Source organism: Dama dama, chromosome 20, assembly GCF_033118175.1.
Source record: "Dama dama isolate Ldn47 chromosome 20, ASM3311817v1, whole genome shotgun sequence".
NCBI lineage: Eukaryota > Metazoa > Chordata > Mammalia > Artiodactyla > Cervidae > Dama > Dama dama.
The window spans coordinates 26,798,326-26,826,224 of NC_083700.1; the positions used below are offsets into that span (position 1 = coordinate 26,798,326).

At 35.5% G+C, this 27,899-nt stretch overlaps 1 protein-coding gene across 2 annotated transcripts in view; it reads right to left on the minus strand.

Annotated features, from left to right (window-relative positions):
- The window catches only part of MAN1A2 (mannosidase alpha class 1A member 2), a 150,991-nt gene that overhangs the window by 56,730 nt on the left and 66,362 nt on the right, over positions 1–27,899 (minus strand). For both annotated transcript variants that reach the window (XM_061121050.1, XM_061121051.1), the window contains exons 4-7: positions 27,757–27,875; positions 22,107–22,187; positions 8,680–8,774; positions 495–618 (exon numbers count right to left, since the gene is read on the minus strand). In XM_061121050.1, the coding sequence (XP_060977033.1) occupies positions 495–618; positions 8,680–8,774; positions 22,107–22,187; positions 27,757–27,875 (419 nt within the window). The remainder of the gene's footprint in view (positions 1–494; positions 619–8,679; positions 8,775–22,106; positions 22,188–27,756; positions 27,876–27,899) is intronic.

Below are 27,899 nucleotides of genomic sequence, written 5' to 3' on the forward strand. Positions count from 1 at the left end.
AAGTGACTGAACACAGCACATCATGTTGATCTTTCATTCAAACTATAAATTAAGCTCTTGTTTAATAATTTAAATGTGAAAGTGAAAGTCTTAGTTGCTCAGTCATGTCTGACTCTTGCAATCTCATGGACTGTAGCCCGCAAGGTTCCTCTGATTATCTTAATATTTTAGGTAATCATTTAATCTGTGAGTAATTACTGTTTTCTTTCTTCCTTTTCAATCTTTACCTTTCTGTTCACTTTGTCCTATTTTACCATACTGACTAGGAACTTCAGCATAATGCTAAATAGAGACTATAATGTAATTTCTTGAAAACCTACTAGTGATTATATCTTCTCAGATAACAGAAAATATATCAAATCTGTTCTAAATATAAGACACATTTCTTTACATAATTTTTAAAAAGGCAAATATTTTCTAAGCATTAATCAAATCTTTGGGGTAAAACCTAAAGGATTCTCTTATAACAAAGAAAAGAAAGCAAGAAAACTAACCTTTTTGTAGTAAATTGGGTTTCCTGTCAAGTAGCTGAGGTGGACAAACTCCATATGTAGTGTGCCAAATTCAGCAAGAATGCTGCTACCTGCAGATGCCCAGCCCCAGTTTCGCCCTACTCCACTGAATGAAACAAAAAGTAAAAGGAGACAGAATTGGGAAAAGACCAAAACATTTTTTAACGAGTATATAACTTTTAAATAACTCTCTCAGAAACTATTATCGCAAACACAATAGATTATTGTACCTAAAATCTTACTATTTTAAAATTATTTTGAATAGAATATTCACATGTCCTAAAAATAAAAACAATGTAAAAAGTATATGTTAAGTATTTCACCCCACTCTCATCTCTGTTCCCCTACAGGCCCCAAATATAATCATTCATTAGCTTCTTATGTGTTAGCATAGAAATTTCTATACATAAATAAGCAATCCAAATACATATTCTTCTTTTCCCTCCTTTCTTAAAATATAGCAAAGTATACTTACTGCTCTGTAAGTTAGATTTTAACTATTAAGAAGTACCTCAGTAGGCTTTCCAAAGTTTATAAACAACTTTCTTATATTTTTTACTTACAAATGCATAGAATTCCATGATATTGATTTTCAATTGAAATGTCTCATTCACACAAAAACGTGTGAGAGCATTCTAAGTTGTTTTAAACCTTGAAAGTACAACTCACATTTATTGTGCTGGGACCAATGATGTCACAGTATTATGACAAAGAACTGTCTTGCCTCTACTGCTGATAGTGTATGAAAACTACTACATTATACAAACAGATATACTCTAATCAATCCTCTACTAGTGGTCCTCTGGCACATTTCTAGTATTTTGCTATTATGAAAACTGTTATAGTGAATAATCTTGGGTGCACTTCATTTGTGCAGGTATATTTCTAGCATATCTTCTTTTTTCTTTTCAGGGTGCCTTATAAATTTTTTACTGGAAGCTAAACTATATAAATGAAAAGTACAGACTCTATGGATGTTATCCTCTTTCCCAGAAGGTTAAGCTTGCTCTGAAACATAGATCGAGTACAGGCAGATAACCTTGGCTCTGAGCTTTGTTAAGGGTTAAAACTATTCTAGTTTTACCTGTACTTCCAGGAAGTGGCCCTATAGGATCTTAGCTGAAAGCCTGGGGTGTTTACCAAGGGCCCTTCACCCTGGCAGCTTCAAATACTAACTCTGTCTCCTCAGTACCATGTAGTTGCCAGTACCATATAGTTGTTAAATTTTCTTCTTTATATCTACTTGTATACTGGCAATTCAATATGCTATGTTGTATTTATCCGTGTTGAGAAAACATTAAAATAGGTATCAAGATACCTATAAAATAGCATCAGGATACCACTACCTTGCTTAAAGTTCTTTAATTTTTTGGTTCTATTTTTGTACTGTTTTTGAAATTATGAAAGGCAAATACCACTAACAGATTTTTTTGAAGCCAGACATGAAAATGAAAGAAGAAATATGGATTCAGTAACTATGTAGGACAGTCATTCATTTCACAAATATAAAGTACCTACTCTTATCTGGGAGATATAACAGTGAACTCAGAGGGTAAAGCGTCTGTCTGCAATGTGGGAGACCTGGGTTCGATCCCTGGGTTGGGACGATTCCCCTGGAAAAGGAAATGGTAACCCACTCCAGTATTCTTGCCTGGAAAATCCCATGGATGGAGGAGCCTGGTTGGCTACAGGCCATGGGGTCGCAAAGAGTCGGACACGACTAAGCAACTTCTCTCTTCTCTAACATGTAACATTCCTGTTCCCATAATAAATGATAATTGTTATGAAGAAAATTAAACATAGAATACTTAGTTGAATAGAATACTGAGTACTAGTGATAGAGGATGAGTTCAAAGACTTTATGTATAATGTTCAAAGAGTTTCTAAAATGACACAATTTAAACTTGAGAACTGAATGATGAGAAGGAGCCAGTGATGAATACATCTGGAAGAAGATTCTCAGTAGAGGAAACAGCAATTGGAATGGCCCTGAGGAAAAAAGTTGGTTAGTGTGGCTAGACTGATTTCCTGAAGGAAATCAACCCTAAATATTCAATGCAAGGTCTGTTGCTGAAACTGAAGCTCCAATACTTTGGCCACCTAATGCAATGAGCCAACTCACTGGAAAAGACCCTGATTCTGGGAAATATTTAAGGCCAAAGGAGAAGTGGGTGGCAGAGGTTGAAATAGTTAGATAGCATCACCAACTCAGTGGACATGAATTTAAGCAAATTCCAGAAGATAATGGAGGACAGAGGAGCCTGGCATGCTACACTCCATGAGGTCACGAAGAGTTGGCTGAACAACAATAACAATGTAGTTTGGCTGGAGCTCAGGAAGGGGAAATGATGATACAGGATGAGGTTAGAGAGCTGGGTATAATCTAGACTGTGTAGAAATTCTGTTGGCTATGGTGAAATTTAAAATTTAAGTATGAAGGAACATCATATAGAATTTTAATGAATGTAACATAATATTTAAGGGATAAAAGCATACCATTTAGAAAGATTACCTAGGCATCAGCAAGGTGGATGGATTATAGTGCAGTCAAGTATAAATACAAAATCTCATTTCCATGTAAAAACTTTCTATCTCATAAAGTCCCAAATGAAAGCTTCATTCATAGTGCATTTAAGCATTATCAAAACACTAAGTTCTAAAAAAAATTTTTCACATTTTTACATACAACCTCACAGGGCCCTCCACCTTGGCAGCCTTACACATTAACCTCTGTCTTCCCAATACCAAGTAGCTGTTAAATTTCCTCCTTTGCCCTTCAGCCTCCAAATGCTGTTTTCTAGTTTCTTTATTTCTTCGTCCTGTGCATGCGCAGGCACAGAATCAGCCAACAACAGGAGGAAAATCTGTAGGTAAATTTTGGGGCTTTTCCTCTGCAATTCCTTCCTGACTTGAGACACTCATCCCTTGTATCTCACCCCTCTTGGCAGTTCCCAGACTTGACCACAGTCTTCTTTGCTCTACATGATGACTGTTTTGGGGCTGGCCTCAACCACACTCAACTTAGAATACACCCTTGGGGAAAAGCCAGCTTTCTACAGAGACAAGCTTCAAGCAGGCCCTTTGGGTTCTCTCTTAGGTGTTGCTCTCCAATCCCTTCAAACCATTTTGTTGGGTTTTATGATTACTTTTGATGGGAGAGTTAACCTGATATAAGTTATCTCAGGGCTGGCATTGGAAGTCTAGATTTATTATTCAAGAAAGTCATGGTTATTCCCACTAGAACTCTAAAACCATTCTCTATCTAGGGTCTTTTCTACTTTTAGGAGGAAGTGAAAAATATAAATCTTTCTCTCATAGAAAGATGGACACTTTTGGTTTCGGCTCTTTTAGCACTAGTTGATTTTATTTTAAACTCTGTATCACCTAGAATAATATTAAATTAGGTGAGTGAAATGACAAATACAGAATAAATATGAGCTTTTTTAGAGAAAAGAATCTTAAAATCACCACTAAAATGTATGCAGAAAAGAGTAACACATGATTTGGTAGAGAAGTTGAAGTACATGTAGAAGATAAGGATATAACCTTAATACTGATGTAGCACACAGGCTCCTAATCCTGGCATTAATGAACTGAAGGACCTTGAGCAAGATATTTTCCTTCTCTGAGACTCAGTTTCCTCATCCACAATATAAGAATTTATGATAACTAGTTCACATGACTGTTAGGAAAATTAAAGACATTTAAGATTGTGAAAACACCTCACAAAGGGCCTAATAAGAATAGTATCTAATGAGTTTTTGAATAATTTTATTCTAAGTTACTTTAACAGTTTATCTAGAGAAAAAAACTTCCTCAGTCTGATAAAGGCAACTGATAAAAAAAGCTACAGCCAATATCATATTGATAATTAAAAAAATATATATATTATAAAAACATTTTATGGAAATCCAGGAGACTATAAAATACAGGTGAAGGCAATCTTTTTAACCAAGATTGAAAACCCCAAAGTTATAAAAGACATATTTGAATATATAAAAAATCAAAACTTAAGGATGAAAAATTATTATAAAAACAACAAACAAGTAGTAGAACAGGGGGAAAAAGTAACTCTATAATCTGTAAGGCTCTTTTATAAGCTAACTAGAAAAACACAACTCAATCAACACTTAGAAATAGACAATTCACAAAAAACAATCTAGATGTCCAATAAACTTATGAAAAGGTGCTTGAATTCACTAAGCAGAAAATACGAATGAAAATAACAACAGTAACATTTCATAGCCATCATTCTCTTGAAAGTTAAATAGAACATATACTTATAGACATTTTGGTACTCTCACATACTGTTGGTGGAAATATGATGAATTACAGCCTTTTGAAAAATATGTGGGGAGTAACTACTAAACTCAAAAAAGAAAATATAGCCTTTGATCCAGCAATTCCACACTTGGGAAATCTATCCTAAAAAAAAAAAAAAAAAAAGACATATGCCCTTTGAAGTAGCAATCTTATTTTTAAGAATCATTTTCAGAAAAACTTCCTCATTCTACGAGGACATATATGGTGGTGGTTTAGTCACTAAGTCATGTCCAACTCTTGCGACCCCATGGACTGTAGCCTGCCAGGCTCCTCTGTCCATGGGATTCTCCAGGCAAGAATACTGGGGTGGGTTGCCATTTCCTTCTCCCGAGGATCTTCCCGATCCAGGGATCAAACCCAGGTCTCCTGCACTGCAGGCAGATTCTTTATTGAGTGAGCTACAAGGGAAGGACATATATAACAGGATGTCATTATAACATTTATGGTAGCAAAATAACGGAAATAAACAAATACCACTGATATGGAATAATTAAATAAATCATGGTATAACCTATGTATTTACAGTATATCCTATGTTTTACTCTGTAATTATCAGAAAGTATGAGTTAAAGCTCTGTGGCATGACCTAGAAAAGCATTTCCATGAGATTTTGTTGAATGAGAAAAATAAGAAGTAGAAAGAAAATAAGAATACGAAAGAAAAACAAGTATCCAAACAAATCATAAAATTTTAAAAGCTCCACCAGTATGTATATATGTATGTGCTTCTGTGTGCTAATCATATTGCAAGAGATAAATAATGCTAGATTATTAACAAAGGTTGGATTTCAGACATCAAGACCGGAATAAAGTCTATGTGAGAGATATGTATAATTCAATCAAAACACAAAAGCAAAAACCTTTAAAAATAGGTAAATACACCTGTGCTCTATAAACTCAAGTAAAATACATATTTGTATGAATATATACAAATATGCAGTATGAAAATTAAGTTTATGTTCAAAACGTGGTCCTTGAAAGCTCTTCTACTTTTTTGTCTCAATGTAAATTTGAAGTTTTGCAATGCTGGATTTTTGCTTATTTTTTATCTAGATGATAATAATAATAATATCCTAAATATTTCTTCAACTCAGACTTAAACTGTAAGTTAATTAAAATTCTAATCATATAAGAAAATTATATGACTGACAATGCTACTGAAGGAAACACCAGAAAATCTGTAATGAAACTAAGAACAAAAAAAGAACAGTTATGTGCTTAACACCTTTGGCCATATCCTTTTGTGGAGGCTGGTATGGAACTCTGGCTAGCTTCTTCCTCACAAAGAGTCAGTTTACATCATATATAGTGTATGACAGCAAAGAACAATAAAGTTAGATTTCATGTTCAGTATTATGATTTCTTGATGAAAATCAAAACTTCATCAAGTTCTCCATTAAAAAGAAATGACTAAAATAGATTCATTTTCCCAAATAAAGCTGTCAGAGAATCACGCTTCACTTTGAGCTTCAATAATTTGGATATCAAAAAAAGGACCCTACAGTTGATGTCTGAGGAGACCTTACAAATAGCTGAGAAAAGATGGGAAGCAAAAGCAAAGGAGAAAAGGAAAGATATACCCAATTGAATGCAGAGTTCCAAAGAATAGCAAGGACAGATAAGAAAGCCTTCCTTGGCGATCAATACAAAGAAACAGAGGAAAACAATAGAATGGGAAAGACTAGAGATCTCCTCAAGAAAATTAGAGACACCAAGAGAACATTTCATGCACAGATGGGCTCAATAAAGGACAAGAAATGGCAGGGACCTAACAGAAGCAGAAGATATTAAGAAGAGGTGACAAGAATACACAGAAGAACTGTACAAAAAAGATCTTCATGACCCTGATAATCACAATGGTGTGATCACTCACCTAGAGCCAGACATCCTGGAATGTGAAGTCAAGTGGGCCTTAGGAAGCATCACTATGAACAAAGCTAGTGGAGGTGATGGAATTCCAGTTGAGCTATTTCACATCCTGAAATATGACGCTGTGAAAGTGCTGCACTCAATATGCCAGCAAATTTGGAAAACTCAGAAGTGGCCACGGGACTGGAAAAGGTCAGTTTTCATTCCAATCCCAAAGAAAGGCAATACCAAAGAATGCTCAAACTACCACACAATTGCATTCATCTCACATGCTAGTAAAGTAATGCTCAAAATTCTCCAAGCCAGGCTTCAGCAATACGTGAACCATGAACTTCTAGGTGTTCAAGCAGGGTTCAGAAAAGGCAGAGGAACCAGAGATCAAATTGCCAACATCCACTGGATCATCAAAAAAGCAAGAGAGTTCCAGAAAAACATCTGCTTTATTGACTATGCCAAAGACTTTGACTGTGTGGATCACAATAAACTGTGGAAAATTCTGAAAGAGATGGGCATACAAGACCACCTGACCTGCCTCCTGAGAAATCTGTATGCAGGTCAAGAAGCAACAGTTAGAACTGGACATGGAACAACAGACTGGTTCCAAATAGGAAAAGGAGTACGCCAAGGCTGTATATTGTCACCCTGCTTATTTAACTTATATGCAGAGTACATCATGAGAAACGCTGGGCTGGAGGAAGCACAAGCTGGAATGAAGATTGCCAGGAGAAATATCCATAACCTCAGATATGCAGATGACACTACCCTTATGGTAGAAAGTAAAGAAGAACTAAAGAGCCTCTTGATGAAAGTGAAAGAGGAGAGTCAAAAAGTTGGTTTAAAGCTCAACATTCAGAAAACTAAGATCATGGCATCTGATTCCATCACTTCGTGGCACATAGATGGGGAAACAGTGGAAACAGTGGCAGACTTTATTTTTCTGGGCTCCAAAATCACTGCAGATGGTGATTGCAGCCATGAAATTAAAAGACGCTTACTCCTTGGAAGGAAAGTTATGACCAACCTAGACAGCATATTAAAAAGCAGAGGCATTACCTTGCCAACAAAGGTCTGTCTAGTCAAGGCTAAGGTTTTTCCAGTGGTCATGTATGGATGTGAGAGTTGGACTATAAAGAAAGCTGATCACCGAAGATTGATGCTTTTGCACTGTGGTGCTGAAGACTCTTGAGAGTCCCTTGGACTGCAAGGAGATCCAACCAGTCCATCCTAAAGGAGATCAATCCTGGGTGTTCATTGGAAGGACTGATGTTGAAGCTCAAACTCCAATACTTTGGCCACCTGATGCAAAGAATTGACTCATTGGAAAAGACCTTGATGCTGGGAAAGATTGAGGGCAGGAGGAGAAGGGGACGACAGAGAATGAGATGGTTGGATGGCATCATCGACTCAATGGACATGGATCTGAGTAAACTCCGGGAGTTGGTGATGGACAGGGAGACCTGGCGTTGCCGCGGTTCATGGGGTCGCAAAGAGTCGGACACGACTGAGCGACTGAACTGAACTGAAAAGTTGATGTCATTGAGTTATGTCTTTCTTTATCATTAGTAAGACATTCAGCAACAGGAAGCCCTGATTTTTAGGTATGTTGTGTTCTATTCTGACTTAGAGAAAAACCAACGGGCAGTGTACAAAAAAGGAAGAGAGGGAAAGCACTTTGAATCCATTCCAGCACTAAGTAGACATAAATAAGCAATCTTAAAGAAACAACTATAATGTAACAATAAAGGTGTGGGAGAGAAATCTAGACTTACAGAAACAAGCAGTAGAAATGAAATATAGTTTTACTGTTTCTAAACAAAGAATGTATTTTAAAAATCAGGCAACGCTTGAAAGAAATATCCTTCTGTATACATGCAGAGAAAAACAGTTTTAAGTCTTAAAAAGTATGGTGAAGGCTCAAAAAATCATTTAATCTAGTACAGTTAGGACAAGAATAACCATATAAAAATAGAATTTACCTTTTCAGATTCACCATTGCCCAAGGAATTCCCGTAGGTGTGTTAAAGGCAGGAAGGAGTTTCTCAGCCAACTGAACTGCTTTAATCTTGAATATCTGGGACAAAAACACAAACATTCATAAATTATGAAATTACTGATGTCAATAAAATTTCCTGATCTCTCCTATAATGCATACCACAATGTACTGGATATATGAAAGTACGGAGGGAAAAATGGCATCTCTTGGTACCATGGAGTATACAGCAATCAGAGAAAATTGTTGTAAAGTGGATGGATAGTGAAGAAAAAGCTGAAAGTGAAATGGCCTGAAACCACAATTAATTGAAAGGGAAGGACTGGTTTTGGTGTTAATATCTGTATTTTCAGCTGGTAAAAAATCTGAGCAAAAACACTAGGCTATGAAATTCATCCATGGTATCAAGCTCAGAACAAATATTAAAACAAAAGAAAGAGATGCAACCCTATTTCATAAATGCCCTTTAATTACTATAATCATGTTTATATCTTGCACATTTGTATCTTGACACTCTCCATCAAGGTTCACCCATAATTATTAAAAAAAAAAAAAGAAAAGAAAATATTTAAGTTCACATTCCAAGTTTATTTTATGAGTTATAAATGCTTCACCCCTTGGTTCCAATTACTGCTTTTTTTGGTATACAAAACAATAAGCTGCCTAAATATCAATGGTTCTCAAACTTTTAAAACCAAGGTACTATTACCAAGACATTTATAGTATAATTTCTAATATTCTTAACATGTATCTCATTTTAGAGACTACTGACTTAGAGACTCAAAACTGAGAGTCAAAATGCCCTGCTAACAAAAGTGGCATGTTCTTCTATATGCCTCAAGGCTATCCTTTCAAAATCATTCGATATTTAAGGTTCCATCTTTTCACTGTGGTCAAGTACTTTTGATAAAATATTATTGGATTTTTCAAATAAGTTGAAAGCATGGTCTAGATCAAAGTTCTAAGCTGAGACGATATTAAACAAAGCACACCTACATTACTGGGGGTATAAACTAGAAAGGAGTATGTGCAAGTATACAAAGCAATATAACATTAATATATTTTGCAAAGTTTCTTAAATAACAGAAAATTTTCAGCAGAATTTCAAATTAGATATTCTTATCTATCTACAACTTACCACTTCCTTGAATACCTACTTAAAATTACTAACAGTTATATGTTAGTAAAGAGAAACTGAGGGTTTCCCATGTGGCTCAGATGGTGAAGAAACTGCCTGCATCAGAGAGATTCGTGCTGGATCCCTGAGTTGGGAAGATCCCCTGGAGAAGGGAATGGCTACCCACTCCAATATTTTGCCTGGAGAATCCCACAGAGAAGCCTGGCAGACTACAGTCCATGGGGTTGCAAAGAGTCGGACACGACTGAGTGACTAACATTACGTTATTAGTGAATAGCACTGCTTCTTTATCTCACACTTTACCAGGGGGACAAAGGGACCAAGTTCTTAACTAACACTAATGACATGTATTTGCTGATCATATCTTTTACATGTAAAACTAATATTCCAAATGGTAAAGTAACTTACAAACATAAGCTTTTTTCTAAACAGAAAGCATTCTTATTTCACTTCAAGAAGTAATTAGTGACATATTTTCTAATTTTCAACTACCTATGTCAGTTAACATATATAGTACCAATAATAATAATACAAAACTCAATAAAAGCACCACCCCAATGTCAGAGAGAAAAAAAAACTCCTCACCTAGAAGGCTTAATTTATTCAGGAAAATACAAAATCTTTAATGATAAATATACCACAGCCTTACACTTCCTATTTTCAGAAACATTTTGGCAGACAACAGCAACAGCTAATTTAAAACAAATTAGCTAGTATGCAATGCAGGTGTAAAATACAAATCTAAAAAGCATCAAAGTAAAAGGTAAGTCTCTTTTCTAGTCCTAACCATTGATCACAGAAGTCCTTCTATAATGCAAATAGCTATTAATTTCTTAAGTATCTAGTAAATACTTTGTGCTAAAATCAGTTCCAAGGTATACATAACTCCTAGCATGTCACATCAAATTCTCATTTTCCATTTCTCAGAAATTCTATTACACACCCAGTTTACACAATATCATATACTCTATTCTTAACTTGTTTCTTTCACTTATTGTATATTGGAGATCTTTCCATATCATTCCACCTCTTTCTCTTCAGTGGCTGCAGAATTTATCCTTGTATAAATAATACTGTAATTTACTTAATCAATCTTCTATTCATAGACATATGTTTCCAAAACTATGTGCCTCTGTAAGATAAATTATAAGAGTGAAATTACTGAAGCTATGGATCCATTCATTTGTAATTTCGATAATTAATACCAACTTGGACTACAAGGAGATCCAACCAGTCCATCCTAAAGGAGATCAGTCCTGGGTGTTCACTGGAAGGACTGATGTTGAAGCTGAAACTCCAATACTTTGGCCACCTGATGTGAAGAGCTGACTCACTGGAAAAGACCCTGATGCTGGGAAAGATTGAGGGCAGGAAGAGAAGGGGACGACAGAGGATGAGATGGCTGGGTGGCATCACCGACTCGATGGACACAGGTATGAGTGGACTCCGGGAGTTGGTGATGGACAGGGAGGCCTGGCGTTGCTGCGGTTCATGGGGTCACAAAGAGTCGGACACGACTGAGCGACTGAACTGAACTGAATGACAACTTGTTCACACCTCTCACATATTTACATTTCTATCAGAATTTATGACCAGCTGTTTCTCTGTATTTTTGTTAACATAAGAGTTGTCAAACTTTTGATCATTGCTAACCTGAGAGTTGAAAAAGGCTACTTCACTGTCAATTTTATTTTCATTTCTTTTAATATGATGTGGTAATATTCAACACTCACTCAAATACCTTTTCAAGCAAAATTCATACACTGCAGAGGATGGAAAACTATACGTAACATTTCCCAGATTCCATCCCACCTAAACTTCAAGATAAGGCCTAGGCATTGGTAAGTATACATAAATAAGCAATATCTGGATGGAAGAAGTAAACAATTTGAAGCAGTGGTCTTTCATGCAGAGGTGCCTGATTCTTACATGTTAGCTCTGACAGAAGTTCTAATGACTAGTCCCGAGTTTCAAAGATAACATGTGGGCAATGGAGGGAATGGGTCTGAATCATACCATAAAAGCCACAAGGTATGCTTAAGCATCCAAGTACTGCATTTCGGACTCTTTTGTTGACCACGATGGCTACTCCATTTCTTCTAAGGGATTCGTGCCCACAGGAGAAGATATAATGATCATCTAAGTTATTTTCACCCATTCCAGTCCATTTTAATTCATTGATCCCTAAAATGTCGATGTTCACTCTTGCCATCTCATGTCTGACCACTTTCAATTTGCCTTGATTCATGGACCTACCATTCCAGGTTTCTATGCAATACTGCTATTTACAGTATCGGACTTTACTTCCAACACCAGTCACATCCACAACTGGGTGTTGTTTTTGCTTTGGCTCCGTTTCTTCATTCTTTCTGGAGTTATCTCTCCACTGATCTCCAGTAGCATATTGGGCACCTACCAACCTGGGGAGTTCATCTTTCAGTGTTCTGTCTTTCTGCCTTTTCATGCTGTTCTTGGGGTTCTCAAGGCAAGAATACTGAAGTGGTTTGCCATTCCTTTCTCCAGTGGACCACAGTCAGAACTCTCCACCATGACCCGTCTGTCTTGGTGGCCCTACACAGCATGGCTCATAGTTTCACTGAGACAGACAAGGCTGCAGTCCATGTGATCAGATTGGTTAGTTTTCTGTGACTGTGGTTTTCAATCTGTCTGCTCTCTGATGGAGAAGGATAAGAGGCTTAAGGAAGCTTCCTGATGGGAGAGACTGACTGAGGGGGAAATTGGGTCTTGTTCTGGTGGGTGGGGCCATGCTCAGTAATTCTTTAATCCAATTTTCTGTTGTGGGTGGGGCTGTGTTCCTTCCCTGTTATTTGAAAGTGAAAAGTGAAGTCGCTCAGTTGTGTCTGACTCTTTGCAACCCCGACCCTGTGGACTGTAGCCTGCCAGGCTCCTCTGTTCATGGGATTCTCCAGGCAAGAATACTGGAGTGGGTTGCCATTTCCTTCTTCAGGGGATCTTCCCGACCCAGGGATCGAACTCTGGTCTCCCGCATTGCAGGCAGACACTTTAATCTCTGAGCCACCAATGAAGCATTCCCTGTTATTTACCTGGGGGCAAACTATGAGGCAATGCCAAAGAATGCTCAAACTACCACACAGTTGCCACTCATCTCACATGCTAGTAAAGTAATGCTCAAAATTCTCCAAGCCAGGCTTCAACAGTACATGAACTGTGAACTTCCAGATGTTCAAGCTGGTTTTAGAAAAGGCAGAGAAACCAGAGATCAAACTGCCAACATCTGTTGGATTATCAAAAAAGTAAGAGAGTTCCAAAAAATAATCTACTTCTGCTTTATTGACTATGCCAAAGTCTTTGTGTGGATCACAATAAACTGGAAAATTCTTAAAGAGATGGGAATACCAGACCACCTGACCTGCCTCCTGAGAAATCTGTATGCAGGTCAGGAAGCAACAGTTAGAACTGGACATGGAACAACAGACTGGATCCAAATAGGAAAAGGAGTGCGTCAAGGCTGTATATTGTCACCTTACTTATTTAACTTACATGCAGAGTATATCATGAGAAACCCTGGGCTGGATAAAACACAAGCTGGAATCGAGATTGCCGGGAAAAATATCAATCTCAGATATGCAAATGATGCCACGCTTATGGCAGAAAGCGAAGAAGAACTAAAAAGCCTCTGGATGAAAGTCAAAGAGGACAGTGAAAAAGTTGGCTTAAAACCCAACATTCAGAAAACTAAGATCATGGCATCTGGTCCCATCAATTCATGGCAAATAGATAGGGAAACAGTGGAAACAGTGACAGACTATTTTGGCGGGCTCCAAAGTCACTGCAGATGGTGACTGTAGCCATGAATTTGCTCCTTGGAAGAAAAGTTATGACCAACCTAGACAGCATATTAAGAGCAGAGACATTACTTTGCCAACAAACGTCTGTCTAGTCAAAGCTTGGTTTTTCTAGTAGTCATGTACGGATGTGAGAGTTGGACTGTAAAGGAAGCTGAGCACCAAAGAGTTTATGCTTTTGAACTGTGGTGTTGAAGAAGACTCTTGAGAGTCCCTTGGACTGCAAGGAGATCCAACCAGTCAATCCTAAAGGAAATCAGTCCTGAATATTCATTGGAAGGACTGATGCTGAAGCTGAAACTCCAATCAATACTTTGGCCACCTGATGTGAAGAACTGACTCATTTGAAAAGACCCTGATGCTGGGAAAGATTGAAGGCAGGAGGAGAAGGGGACAACAGAGGATGAGATGATTAGATGGCATCAAAGACTCAATGGACATGAGCTTGAGTAAACTCCGGGAGCTGGTGATGGGTAGGGAGGCCTGGCGTGCTGCAGTCCATGGGGTCACAAAGAGTTGGTCATGACTGAGCAACTGAACAGAACTGAACTAACTGAACTGATGTTTGAGCATTTCTCCTGTCTGCACGTTTTCAAGCTATATAACAAAATATCTGATTTCATGACCCTCCCAAAGATTCTGTTAGCTGGTCAGTACCTTCTAATAAATCACTAGATAAAATAGATTGTTTTCTGCAACTACAACTCTTGACTAATAAGATGATGAAAGTGTTTAAAAGTTCAACAACATTTAAATGAAGATTTCCAAAACCTATATTTATAGAAAAAACTTTTATGTATTCATCATCCATTATGTAATGTATGCAAAATGTTCTTTATTCTAGTTACACTCTTCCTAAATATAATAAAGTTACTTTGGCATGTTATAAATTATAGCTAATTTTCTGTCTTATGTGAGATATAGGGATTTATTATCTATCCAGTATTAGAATAATCTTATATTCAATGTTTTATTTATTATTAACAGATCTCAAGGATTTATTGTTTGTTTCCTGGAACAGACATGGATCAGAGCTTTCAATGTAAAATGATGAAGTAGAAAAGTAAAATGGTCAGTAAAATCTGATTTTATGAGAAAGAAAAGTAAAACATGTTCTTACTTTTATGGACAGTAAACTCTATTCAAAGAAATTAACTTATGATATCTGTTTTCAGATATCAGACTTCCCTGGTCGCTCAGACAGTGAAGAGTCTGCCTACAATGTGGGAGACCGAGGTTCGGTCCCTGGGTCGGGAAGATCCTCTGGAGAAGGAAATGGCAACCCGCTGCAGTACTCTTGCCTGGAAAATCCCATGGACAGAGGAGCCTGGTAGGCTACAGTCCATGGGGTCGCAAAGAATCAGACACAACTGAGCAGCTTCACTTTCACTTTCATCTGTTTTCAAGGAGCTTCTATGGTAGCTCAGCAGTAAAGAATCTGCCTGCGATGCAGGAAACACGGGTTCGATTCCTCCCTGGGTCAGCAATATTCCCTGAAGAAGAAAATGGCAATCCACTCTTGTATTCTTGCACGGGAACTCCATGGACAGAGAAGTCTGGTAGGCTACAGCCCATGGAGTTACAGAGAATCGGACACGACGTAGTGACTAAACACCAACAATCTATTTTCAATTAAGTGAAATAATTTTCTCACTAAGCTGGACAAGACTTAGTGACTAAACAACAACAATCTATTTTCAATTAAGTAAAAGGATTTCCCAAACAGTATATTTACCGTACAGGAAAAAATCCAAGGAGGAGGAAAAATAAAGTAGTATCAGATAATATTGCTAGGCACTTTTGAATAATTTAATCCCCACAACAACTCTCAGGTGAACTCTATCATTCTTTTACAGATAACAAAACTTAAATTACAGGAGGGAAACAGCTTGACAAATAACCATTATGAAAGGGAGGCAGAGTAGAGACTCAAACCCACAGCTCCGAAGTACTGGTGCTTCCCTCTACTTCACAGTGTTTCCTCCTGAAGTCTGAGGTATTAAAACTACAAAAGTGGAAATACTGGTAACACTGCATACTTTTCCAGCATTTTAGTGTTCTCCTGTGACAAGAGCAACCAAAACTTCAACACTTTGTTTCAACCTTCAGAGAAACAGCCTAATGAAACAGAGGCCGAGGTTTCTTTTACATAAGTTGTTCATAATTAATTTTGAATCATATGCCTTTTGGTATAAAAATTAGTCAACCACACACAAAAAATTTCCTATTTCCTCTACATAGTCAGACAAGCATGAAATAAGAAAAAAATGCTCTATCTCAATGACATCATATAATGTTTAACCTGGTAAAGACTAGGAAGAATGGAGTAGCAAGTAACAGCGGTTCATGGCTGGGAGAGGGACAGGCTGTAGAGGCAGACCCTCTCTGGCGGGTCTGCCTACCCTCTACTTCAGGCATGCAGCGGACACCTGAAGTAGAGGGTAGAGCAAGGGCATCAAGAAAGACTTGCCTGCAAAACAGGCTCACTGTAATTACAAGGTAGTGTGAGAGGAATTTGAAGCCAGTGGTACACTGCAGGTAATCTTAGCAATGAAAGTCCCAAACCTGTTTCAACTCCGACTAAACTTACTCAGCTCCCAGCACTAGCAACACAGACATGCTATTCCGGCACAAATGTTATTACCATCCATACACGGTATTTTGTATTAAACAAAATATTATTAAACACTAAAGAAAGCAAGAAAAGTTAATCCACTTTCTAGAGACAAAGCAACTGACAATCCAGACTCAATGAGGTTGAAATAATCATAAAGAATTTTAAATGACTATAATTACTATGTTAAAAGACCTAGTAGATAAGGTGGAAAACATGCATAAAGACAGTGAGGAATTTCAGCAGAGAAATGAAAACTGTAAAGGTCAAATGAAATATCAGAAATAATAATTTTAAAAATCAAGATAAAATAGTGATGAAAAATGCCTCCAACACGCTCAAAAGTAGATCACATAGGTTAGAAGATAGACCATATGACATTACCTGAAAGAAAGAGTAACTATAACAGAATCAGACAAACCAAAGATAAGAGAGAATATGAACAGGGATAAAGAGAAAAACTTTAAAATAATAAAAAACCAGATTTACTAAGGAGACATAACAATCCTAAATATGTACACACTTAAGAACAGATCTCCAAAATACATAAAGTAAAAACTGACAGGACTGAAATGAGAAACAAACAAATCCATAATTTTAGTCAGAGACTTCAAGACTCCAAAACTTAGTATTTGACAGAACAAGTAAACAGAAAATTAGTATATTTACAGAAGTTCTGAGCAACATAATTATCCAGTTTGACCTAACTGAAGTTTTAACCCAACCACACAGCAGAATAAACATCTTTTCAGGCACACATTTTTTTGATAGACCATATTCTGTAAATAGGAAAAAAGCTCATGAAATATGAAAGCTCATGAAACAAGCTTTGACAAACAACAGATTTTTTTCTCTATTCATTGCCCATTAAGCAAACTAGAAATAAGTAACAAAGATATGTGGTAAATTCTCAAATACCTGGAAATTTAACAGTATACTTCTAAATAACTCAGCAATAAAAAGGAAGAGAAATGAGAAAATATTTTAAATAAAAGGAAAACAAAAACATATCAAAATTCATAGGATGCAACTAAAGCAAGGCTGAGAAGCAAATCTTTGATTATTAATGCTTATAGACTACTAGGAAAAAATTAAGTTACAAGGATGTAATGTACAGCACAGGGAATATAGTCAATACCTTAAAATAACTTTGATGACATATATGTTATAAAAATATTGTATTACTATGTGTACATCTGAAACTAACAGAATACTGTAAGTGAACACTACTTCAGTAAAAAGATAGAAACAAATAAAATAAGAAAAGGTGTCATACTAATGATCTAACAAGCTTCAACCATAAGAAACTGTGGGGGGAAAAAATAGGGAAAAAGGTGCAACTTAACCCCAAAGAAAGCAGAAATAAAGATAAAAGCAAAATTAATAAAATTGAACACACAAAAGTAGAGAAAAATCAATGAAACAAAAACTAATTCTCTGAAATAATAATATTAATACACTTGTAGCCAGACTGACAGCCAAAGAGAAGATGAAAACCCCATAGACTGGAGCCCACTAGGCTCCTCTGTCCATGGGATTCTCCAGGCCAGAATACTGGAGTGGGTTGCCATTCCCTTCTCCAGGGCATCTTCCCGACCCAGGGATTGAACCCTGGTCTCCTGCATTGCAGGCAGACGCTTTACCACCTGAGCCACCAGGGAAGCCTGAAATAATAATACACTTTGTAGCCAGACTGACAACCAAAGAGACAATGAAACAGGGAACATTACTAAAGACCCTACAGATATGAAAAGGATAATAACAAAGTATTACAACAACATTATGTCCACAATTTAGAGGAAACACATTCCCTGAAATAAACAACAAGAGCCACACAAGCTTACAAAAGCCACCTAAGAAGAAAAAACCTGAATAGTACTGTATCTACCAAAGAAACTGAATACATACATTGTAAAACTTAGTGGGAAAAAAACAAAAAACTCTAACCTCACCTGGTTTCACTGGGAAGTTCTACCAAACACTGGAGCAGGAAATGGAAACCCCCTCTAGTATCCTCGCCTGGGAAATCCCCTGGACAAAGGAGCCTGGTGGGCTACAGTCCATGGGATCACAAAGAGTCAGACACAACTGAGAGACTAAACAACAATACACAAACTTCTCCAGTAGAAAGAAACACTTCCAAACTCATTTTACATCGTCTGCATTATTCTTATACCAAACACATACATACAAACTCATTTTACATCGTCAGCATTACTCTTATACCAAACACATACATACATAAAGATATGTGTTCATATCTGATATCTTCATATCAGATCAATATCTCATATGAACATACATGCAAAAAACTCTCAACAATGCATTATCAAATCAATTCCAGCAATATTTAAAGAAGATAATACAGCATGACCAAGTGGGATTTCTTCCACAAAATGCAAGGTGATTTCAAAAGTCAACTAGTATAATTCACATTATCAACAAATAAAGAAGAAACATCATATAATCATCTAATTAAACACCAAAAACATTTGACAACATTCAATACCTATTCATGAGTTTTAAAATCTCAGCAAAGAGGAATGGCAGGGAATTTCTTCAAGATGATGAAGGGCATCTACCAAAAAACCCATTATGCTTAATGGTGAAAAACTAAATGCTCTTCCCCTCATATCAGGAACCAGACAAGGAATACACTCTCATCACTCCCATTTAACTTTGTATTTAGTGTAGGTTCTAGGTAAGAAAAAGAAAAAATAAAAGAACTATACAAATAAAACAGTTCTCTAGATAGAGAAATAAAACACCTCTGTTCCCTGATGACATGATTCTTTAAAAAGAAATTCCCAAAGAATCTATTGAAAGGAAGGAAGGAAAAGATCACTAAGTTGTGTCCACCTCTTTTCGACCCCATGGACTTCATGTAGCCCACTAGGCTCCTCTGTCCATGGGATTTCCCAGGCAAGAATACTGGAGTGGGTTGCCACTTACCTAGGGAGCAAACCCATGTCTCCTGCAATGGCAATCAGATTCTTTACTGCTGAGCCACCAGGGAAGCCCCAAAGAACCTATTAAAATCCATTTAAAAGTGACTAAAATTAACTAGCTAATATAGGGTAATCTCAGGCCACAAGGTCAATGTAAAAATCAACTGCACAGTGCACAACAATGTGAATGCTATTCTATTACAGTATGTACATTTTACCACTTTTTATTTTTTTTTTTATTATTTTATTTTTTTTTTTTTCCAGTGGGTTTTGTCATACATTGACATGAATCAGCCATGGATTTACATGTATTCCCAATCCCGATTCCCCCTCCCACATTTTACCACTTTTTAAAAAAATGATAGCATCAGAAAAGTTATTCAGAGAAGAAAAAAATGTCCTGAGCCAGCTGCAAACTTAAGCTTTTATTAAAAGCTGTTTTAAATCAATTGTATTTATATACACTGACATTGGACAAACAGCAATTAAAATTTAAAAATGCAGTACCACTTTTAATAGCATCAAGAAACGAATTATAAACCCATCAAAATATATATAAGATCTGTAAAATCTAGGAACACCAACAAACAAAATTAAAGAACTAAATAAATGTAGAGATATGTTATGTTCATGCACTGGAAGATACCAATTTTCCTTAAACTTACCGACAGACTCAATATAATCCCAACCAAAATTCCAGTAAGATTATTTTGTGGCAATCAGGAGACTGATTCTAAAGTTTATATAGAAAATAAAACTAGAATAGCCAAAATAATTCTGAAAAGGAACAAAGTTGTAGGATTCATGCAACCTAATTATGAGATCATAAAGACCATGATTTCAATTCTATAAATCCATAATTATGAACACAGAATGGTAACAGCAAAAGGACAGACATACAGATCAACAGAACAGAGTCTAGAAGTACACTCACACTTGGTCAATAGATTTCACATATGGTCAATTAGTTTCGAAAAAGGTGCAAAATCAATTAAATAGAGAATGACTAGTCTTTTCAACAATGGTTGGATTTTCAAATTCTAGCAATGGTGCTAGAATTTTTATATATCTATATGGAAAGAGATGAATCCCAATCTCTACCTCACAGCATGTAAAATTTAACTCAAAATGAACTATAGATTTAAAAGTATAATAAAGTAAAACCATAACACATTTAGAAGAAAATTAGAGATAATTTCTGTGACCTTGGATTAGGCAAACATTTCTTAAACAAAATATCAAATACATGAGCCATAAAAGATAAAACTGATAAACTGGACTAATTCAAGATGTGACAACTTCAGTTCTTCAAAAGATACTGTTAAGTCACAGAAAAGCCACAGAGAGAAAATACTTGAAAACACACAGGTTATAAAGTCCTAAGTCCAGAATATACAAAAAAAACTCTCAACATCCAAAAATAAGAAAACAAACAAAATTTAATGGCTAAAGACAGAATTAAAAAAGATATATGAATGACAAAACATGAAAAGGTGCTCAACATGATTTGTCATTAGAGAGAAGAAAAATAAGACCACAATGAGATACTACTACACACCTATAGCTAAAAATAATAAAGAAACTCTCAATAGCAAGTACTAGTCATGATAGAAGACAATTGTTGGAAAAAGAGTCTGGTGAGTTCTTCCAAAGTTTACTAACCATTTGATCCAGCAATCCCACGTCTAGATATTTACCCAAGAGACATAAAAATTTATGATCCTACAGAAACCTAAAATGCAAATATTTATAGTGGCTTTATTCATAACCTCCAAAACTAAAACAAATCCACTGGTGAATGGATAACTACCTTAGAGTCACACAATGTGATACTATATACAGCAGTTAAAAAAAAAAAAAACTACTAAATACATAAATAAATCTCAAATGCACTGTACTACAGAAAGAAGCCAGTACTCCCCTCTGTAGGAATGGAAAACCTATCAATTGTTACCAGAGGCTGGTGGTAATGATAAAAGGGAATTTTATGGGATGATAAATTACTCTATATCTTACTTGTGCTTACTAGATTGTACGCACTGTCAAAATTCATGAAAGTATACACTAAAGTGAGTGAATTTTACTGTGTAAGTAACACTTCAATAAGTCTGACAAAAAAATTCTATTAACTTATTATGATTTTATTGATAAAAGTGAGGTGGTATACTTGTTAAGGATGTTTCAAGCACTCTTTGTTAAAGGTGATTTTTGGAAATGATGGGTCTGTACTTTGAGAAACTCTAAACTCTAAAAGCTGGGTCAGAATTTCTCAAAGTACAGAACCATCATTTCCAAAAATCACCTTTAACAAGGAGTACTTGAAACATACTCAACAAGTAAGTACACCTTTAACAAGGAGTACTTAAAAATATAAATAATGGTCTCTATTTCAAACCAACTGAATTTCAGTCCAAGACTTCCAAAAAGGAGAATTTAGAGTTGTTGCTGTTTTATTTTTTTAATTTACAGCAATAAATTGTGTTCAATTTCCAAATAGGCACTTTTAACAAAATTTTTGGACTTAGGAGAATCCACATTCATTCTTACTGATTCATTCCTTCATTCTAATCTTATTAATTCATTTTCTCCTTTTGTTTCAAACATGTAATTAACTGAAACGGCAAATTCTAGAGGATTACTCCTACAGAGGAGACACAGCGTATGTAATGTTAGGATGTGTGATAAATTTGTCTTACTGATATTCTCAAAATGAAAAAATCATTATCCCCAAGGAACAGAGCTCTATCTGAAGATCTAGTTATTTCAGCAAACCTGTAGATTAGTTCAATATTAGACAATTTAAAAAGATGCTAGGGAAATCTTTCATTTTACTAAATTTCATTCACAACCTTTTCCCCAAACAATTTATTACTTGATTTTGCTCACCTCCTCTCCTGAAAGGTAATATGCTGCAAGCAAGCCTCCAATAAATCGAATGTTGACTTCAAACACAGACACTTCTGAATTCTGTGAAAACATATTGAAAATGCTCACATATACACAAAGCTGTAAAGGTTTCAAAATATCTTCAATACTTCATATGTTTCTCACAAACACACTGGGGAGAATATTTTTTTCCACTTTCTACATCTTCATTTCTCATGCAACTGAAATCTCACCTCCCATTTGTTAATGCTACTGAAACTCCTCTACTGCTATCAGCACAGCTTCCTGGTTGCCATAACCAATGGGCCATTTTCATGTGCCTTACGTATGATTATGAAATTAGCAAGATATTTGATGCTGTGGACTATTCTCCCTCATGAAAGCCTCCATTTCTTAAATTTTGAAATAGTGCTCAATCTACTGGTCCCTTTCTGTTCTATGCTATATTCACTACACTATAATATATCTTCAGTAAACTGTATGTCCATTTTTACTTCTATCTCTTCTCATGAATTTTAAATACTTTTTTAGTATGTATAACTTAATCAATGTTAAAGGGGGTACCAAAAAGTCATGACAAGATGATAGATTTTTTCAATTAATAATGTTGAAAAACTGACTCCTAGATGAGAAATTGATTTGACTCTTATATATGATATACACATATTTATCAAAATGAAATCAAAATAATTTAGAAGTAGACACAGAAGTACCAAAAAAAGTAGGAGAAAATGTGACAATATATCTGTACTCCCTTGAGAAAGCAGGTACTTTGTAAGCATATAATCAATTGCACTGATAACAAATAATGACAGAAAGACATGAATTTCCCCATAATGAAAATTACCTATAACAAAAAAATCATGAACAAAATTAAAAGGCAAGAAACAAATGGAAGGATGTCTGCCACAAATATAGAATAATTTACCACATATAGTCTACAGGTTTGTATTTAGATATGGATAAAGATATTGCTGAGAAAGATTCTAATGCATGGAAAGAAAAGTAAAGAAGTGGCGAAGAACATGGCCAAAGAATCCACAGAATATACAAAAGTGACTAATAGAAAAATAATATTTCTAATTAACTTTTAAATAAAAATTAAAAGGAAATATATATTACCCTGAAGTCTTTCCAATATTCACAGGCAGAAGACATCATTTGCTAACACAAGCATAATTCTCTAATACAGAACTTTCACAATATAATTATTTTAATAACATAAACTGTTATTCCATCCTCAAAAGCAAAGTATTTATATTACTTCATATATTCCCAATATAAAGCATACTGCAGGATATATAGTAGACATTCACTAAATATAGAGAGGAAGCCAAAGAGGGAGAGAGGGCCTCTGTCACTCACTAGAAGAATAATACCTTCTAACCAGTTTCCCTGACTTCATCCTTCCCAGTACTCTATTTGTTCAGTACCATATAGCTAGAGCATAATATAACTTTTCAATCTTAAGTCAGCATAGATTACCACTCTGTGCAAACTTTTACAATGGTTTCTGGTTACACTCAGGGTAAAATGACTTATTAGACCCAACATAATCAGATTCCCCACAACCTCTCTGACATTATCTCCTAACAAATATCCCTGTGATTCACTTTATGATTACACCAAATGGGTCTACCTGCCATTTGAGAATTGTCAAATTCACTTCTGTGTCAGTCTTTACACTACTTGCACATCTCTATGAGTAAATTTCACTTAGAAAGTTTTTCTGACCACACAATATAAAATAGTGAAGTAATCCCTCATCACTAATATTCTTTATTCTGTACTATTTCCCCAATTAACACTTACCATCATCTTAATATGGCATAATTCTTTATAAAATTCAAACCTTTCCTCACAAGAGACAGAAGAGAAAGTCTAGAGGACAGAACAGAGCGGATGAGGAAGAAACATTATTTACAGGAGTAAAGAGAGAACCTTCCTAAAGTGCTGAAAACAAAAGTCCTTAGACTAAAGAATATTATGTGTCCTTTATGGAATAATCTAAATAGAGAATGGTAAAGAAACTACAGAAAAACAAAGCAAAGAAAGAAAATATTAACAAGGGGGGAAAAGATTACCTTTTAAAAATTAAACTGACAGCATACTTTTCAACAGCATATTAGAAAGACAATGAGACTGTATCTTTAAAAGGTTAAGAGAAAATAATCATCAACCTCTAATTTTATACTCAGCTATAATATCTATTAGGAGAAAGCTTGGCTCTCTCATATCCACATGACTTCCCTTGGGTGTCTTCTCAGAAATGTTATTACCTTCAATAGTCATCAGATATAAAAACAGCAACTTCTCACCACTGCTTACTCCTATTTACTCACCAATCCTATTTATTTACTCTTCTTTAAGAGTAAGAACTTACCACTACCTGATATGTTATATACAATTTTAATATGCATTTACTATTTTTCTCCTATAACTAAAATATAAACTAGTATAAACTAGAGATAAAACTCTGTTTTGTTCATTCCTGTATCCATAGATCCAGAACAGTGTCTGTCACAGAGAAAGCACTCAATAAATATGTTTATTTTTCTATTCATTGCTTAATTTTTCTATTCATTACCTAATTTTTCTATTCATTACTTTAAATGCAAGCTGGGACCAACTAGACAACAATTACACATAAGACAAGAGGGAAATGAGCTAAATTAAAAGATCTTTATATTTTTCAGAAGAAAGAGAAACTGATTGATTTTAAACTTTGGTAAGTATACCTATTAAAATTTCAAGAGTAACCCCAAAATAAACAGAAATGTAAAGTATATAATCAAACTAGTAGAGGTAAAAAGAGATACAAACTAAAAAGTAATAGAGGAAAACACAGACATGAAGTAATTTAATATAAAGTAAGAAAGAGAGAAAGTAAAGGTAAATGAGAAGCACAATAATAATATAGGTAGCAAAATAATGATGGAAGATCCAACTTCAAAAATATGTTACTATACTAAGTGTAAATATTTCAAATTTAACAGTTAAAAGATTCCAAGACTGGATAAAAATAACAAAATCTAAGTACACATCATATGTAAAACATACAGCTAAAACAAATGACACAGAAAGGCTAAAAGAATGAAAAATAACTGTGCTGATTATTAAGCTATTTTTTCCTCAGCTTCAAATCCATCCTTTAACATTCTACTTTGGTATACAGAAACCAGAACTCTTCAAATGCATTTCTCATTTGCCCACGGGCTCCCCAAGAGGCCCTGCCAATGACAAGAAGTGCTACAAAGATAATACAAAGATGAAGGAAGGAAAAGGAACTTATTCCTTCTAACTTACTTCTGGCTTCTGACACTGCCAAACCAGCCATGGTTCTTCACCCTTGCATTTGCTTCCAGGTTCCAGTTCCCCTGTCACAGACACATTCCCCAAGTTGGCCTCTTTATGCCCTTTTTGAGATACCAAGCTCTAGCTAGGTACCCCCTCTTCAGATGTCTGAGCCCTAGCTCCAAGAGGATCCATTTAAGAACTCCTAAATTCTCAAAATCAGAGCCCCAAGCTACTCAATGTTATTGGTCTCAGCCTCTTCTGACTGTTCTCAGAGTTCCAGGCGCGGCAGCTGTTTACTGCAGTTAATAATACTACCTCTTGTAATACAGTAATGTTCTACTTTGCCTTTTCAGTGCCCCATTACTTGTCAACAATTCTAAACAATAAATCCTCTCAATTAAAAAATTGCACAGTTTTGGTTCTTGATTGAGCCAACTGACACAATATACCAACAAATTATCAGGCATAATAAAACTGCCATGTTAACAAACAGGAATGTCGGAGATTCACAAATGCCAATTCTCTCCAAATTAATCTATAAACTGAAGGCAATCCTCATCAAAATTTCAACAGGGTTTTCCAGAGCTTAAAAGAACAAAGAACTGAGAACTGCTAAGATAATCTCCTAGTAGAATAACATCAATAATAGCAAGATTCAAATATAGATATCAAGTTGTCTTATAAAAATATTGTAGCTAAGGGTACAATAAATATTTAGACTGCTAAAATATTGATGTAGGGATAAAGAGAAGAGCCAGTAGAAAACAACAGACTATAACTAATACATGACTAATGTGGCATGTACAAATAGCAGGGAAATATTAATAAACAGACTCAACTATTTGTTGATCAACTGATAATTGCCTATCATAGTCTACCTACAAATTTAATTATATAAGAACTAAAGACCCAAATGCAGAAGTTTAGAATTAAACACTGGAATATATCTTCATGACCATGAAGTAAGGATTTCTTAAATAAGATACGAAAAGCATAATCTCTAAGGGCTATATAACTATATGGGGTGGGAAGAAGGGGTGGTGTGGGAGGGGTAGATGGACTACAATTCTCAACCCCGTTTACAATAAGATGTGGCCACATGAGCAAGATTCACTCACTAATACACAAGCAAAAATGGGGTAACCAACTTCTGAACAATCACCTATCTTTTCTCTGCTCGTTCCTTCCTCCTTTCTGCCATGGGCACTTATCCACCTTATCTTGAGGAATCATCTATGAAGATGAAGCTTTATACCGCAGTTGACAGAGCAGTAAGACAAAGGATCCTAGATCACTGAGGAGCTACCCAAATCAGTCCTAAACTGCTTATCTCTGCACTTGATTTCCAGGAAACAGAAATAAATTCTCTCTCTTGCTTAAGCTATTTCATGCTAGATTTTCTGTTATGCACAGCCAAACCTAAACCTGATAATAAAAACTGTTGTGATATATGCTCAAAATGCTAAAATAATACAAAAGAAAGTAATCAGTTTTTGTCTAATTAGCATCAGGAAAGGTATCAGAAAAGAAATAATTACAGATTTAAATAATAATTTGAATGATACAGAGTCTGCCAAAGAGAAAAACACATAAAGGAGTGGTTTCTCACTACAGTCAGAAGGAACAGCAAGTACAAATATCATGAAAGATAATAATGAATATGACAAAACAGCCCACACATCTTTTAGGTGAAGACTGGTAGCAATGAAAATAACTGCTATCATTTACTGAACACTGAATATGTACCAGATTATCTCAAATAATCCTCACAATACTGCAAGAGGACAGCAATTTTATGACAGGTTTAGAAAGTAGCACTTACTTACAGGTAGATTTCCCAGGGAGTACTAAAATGTAGCTGTGCTGGGCTTCAAACCTAAGCAGTACCACTTAACAACTATGCCAAAATTCTGGGATGATGAGCACATGCCTATGAAGACTCATCAAAACTGTGCCATATTCACAACATGATTCAACTATACTTCAATTTAAAAAATAAAATTTTTAAAAGATGTTAAAAAAAACTGTGCCAAATCACTGTATCTTTAAAAAACAATAAAATATTTATTTTAACGTTAATTTATGATTTTTCTATATTTTCAGTTCAATGTGCTTTTCCCCCCAACTCTTGCTTTAACACACTCAACACAGTACCTTAAATGATAAGAGTAAGAAAAGTAAAAGGAAAATGGTGAGAAAAGGTGTCTATTTTATGCAAAAACTAAACAACTGACAACTGCAAAAGAAGAAGGGAGACTTGGGATTTCCTTAAATTCAGTATAACACTCAAAACTATTGTTAGAGACTGTTTTTCTTTATAGTCAACTGAATAAGTTATGAACTGCATACTCACCACACTGAAATCAAGGTTGTTCTCAATCCATTTTTGCCCATCTCGGAATTCATCATGAAGTCCCATGATATAAAGGGTATCCAAAGCATCTACTATAGTAGCACCCATTTGTGAAGTTCCTATATTTAGAGAGAAAAATGTCA